Consider the following 1,881-nt stretch of genomic DNA (forward strand, 5'->3'; position numbering starts at 1 on the left):
CACACACACACACACAATTCCTGTGTGACACAGCAGCCCTGACACCGAGTTAAGCTGAGCGGACAACATCTCGTTTGCCCTATCTATCGCTCTCATATCTATTTTTAACGTGAACAGCAGCGAGGTGGCACAGCCTATTCTTCTGATGTGATGTGTAAGTCTGCTGTACGCGTGTGTGTGACATTGTATTTATTTTACTAAGTGATTATTCTAATGAAGACTAATTAAATCCTTCTCCGCCTCTCTTTCCATCTCTCTGCCCCTCTTTCTCTTTTCCAGGAGGCAGTTTGGGCTTGTTATGGGGGTGACCGGAAGGAGAGAGTGACAGAGGAACAGTGATGCTACTGTTTACATAACGAGAGACACACACACACACATTCACATACACACACACGCTCAAATCGCCAGTGCAGGACATACACACTTGCTTAAACACTTCCAAACATACACACACACAGACACGTATTCAAGGGACTCTCGGACTGAGTCACCACACACTCAGAGGCACAGAATCACTGACTCACACACAGAACCAAACACACACACACACACACTCATACACACGAGGAAAAGGTTGTTTGCAAGAGCCAGGACTGTGTGTAGTGTGTGCTATGGGCCAAGCTGAACAGCAGCTGTGTGTGAGTGTTGGATACCTCTGAAGGGTCAACGCAGCCGCAACCCTCCCCCAGTCCCCTCCTCCTACCCTCCCATCCCTAATCTCCCAGCTACCCCTAAACACACCATCATGTCCGAGCCGAGGACCAGGAGAACTCCCTCGTCTCCTCTCCCGTCCTTTTCCTCCCTGCTCGGGTTTCTTTCCCTCTTCCTCTCCCTCTGCCTCTCCCTTTGTCTCTATCCGGCCTCCTCATCGGCGCAGCAGACTGTGCCCGTCATCTCCACGGCGCAGGGCCGCATCCGTGGCATCCTGACCCCGCTGCCCTCCGACCTGTTGGGGCCCGTCATCCAGTACCTGGGGGTACCATACGCAAGGCCTCCTACGGGGGACCGCCGCTTCCAGCCGCCCGAGCCTCCTTTACCCTGGCCAGGAATACGAAATGTGACACAGTTTGCTCCCGTGTGCCCGCAGTCACTGGATGAGAGAAGCATGCTGGGAGATATGATGCCGTCCTGGCTCACGGCCAACCTGGATATAGCGGCGACGTACCTCACTCACCAGAGTGAGGATTGTCTCTACCTCAACATCTACGTGCCCACGGAGGAAGGTGAGTGAACCCAAAGGTGTGCACAGACTGTCTCAGGGGAGAGGGTGAATATGCATGCATGGTTAGGTTCATTTTGGCCTAAAGGCTAACCAGAGTGGCAACAAAGTGACACTGGCTAACCAGAGAGGTACTAAGCAGTGCCTGCAAGAGGGTTTTGAGGGCATTTTGTCTTTGACAAATGATTAAAACATGGAAGTGTCCTGTCAGGGCACAGACATACCCTTGTTAAATAAATAAATAAATAAATGAAAGCCCCCTCCACCCCCATCCACCCAGTTCCCTCCACCCCGCACTCCGGTGCACGCCGCTGGTTGACACTTAATATGCAGACACCTGCGTCAGTCGCCAAGGGGTTTACGCCTTTACTTGTGGAGGAAAGTGGGAAGGACACAGACTCACTCATGCATACATATTGGTTCATACACATGCATGTGACCCTACACTCACATACACACACAAACACGCATGCACGATGGCAAGCATGAACGCAGCCTCAATTTATATCCACCCGCTCAGAAAGGAAGCATAGGGAAGCAAGGGAGCCACAAACTTTATGCTTTTGTATGTATAAACCCACAGAGTGATTAGGGCTAAGGCTGATATACATACAAATGGACAGGTGGACAGTCAGTCAAGCACACACACACACCCACCCACA

The 1,881-nt window shown here is 51.6% G+C and overlaps 1 protein-coding gene across 1 annotated transcript; it reads left to right on the forward strand.

The window, feature by feature from the left end:
- Positions 1-393: 393 nt before the first annotated feature.
- On the forward strand, positions 394-1,223 carry LOC118321351 (neuroligin-4, X-linked-like; the record flags this gene model as incomplete). Its single annotated transcript, XM_035652617.1, is given in 1 exon segment — positions 394-1,223. A coding segment is annotated over 1 exon segment (478 nt), but the record flags the coding sequence as incomplete, so codon positions are not given.
- Positions 1,224-1,881: the final 658 nt, after the last annotated feature.

The sequence above is a fragment of the Morone saxatilis genome, unplaced genomic scaffold, assembly GCF_004916995.1.
Source record: "Morone saxatilis isolate NCDOM2014 unplaced genomic scaffold, NCSU_SB_2.0 Contig118, whole genome shotgun sequence".
NCBI lineage: Eukaryota > Metazoa > Chordata > Actinopteri > Moronidae > Morone > Morone saxatilis.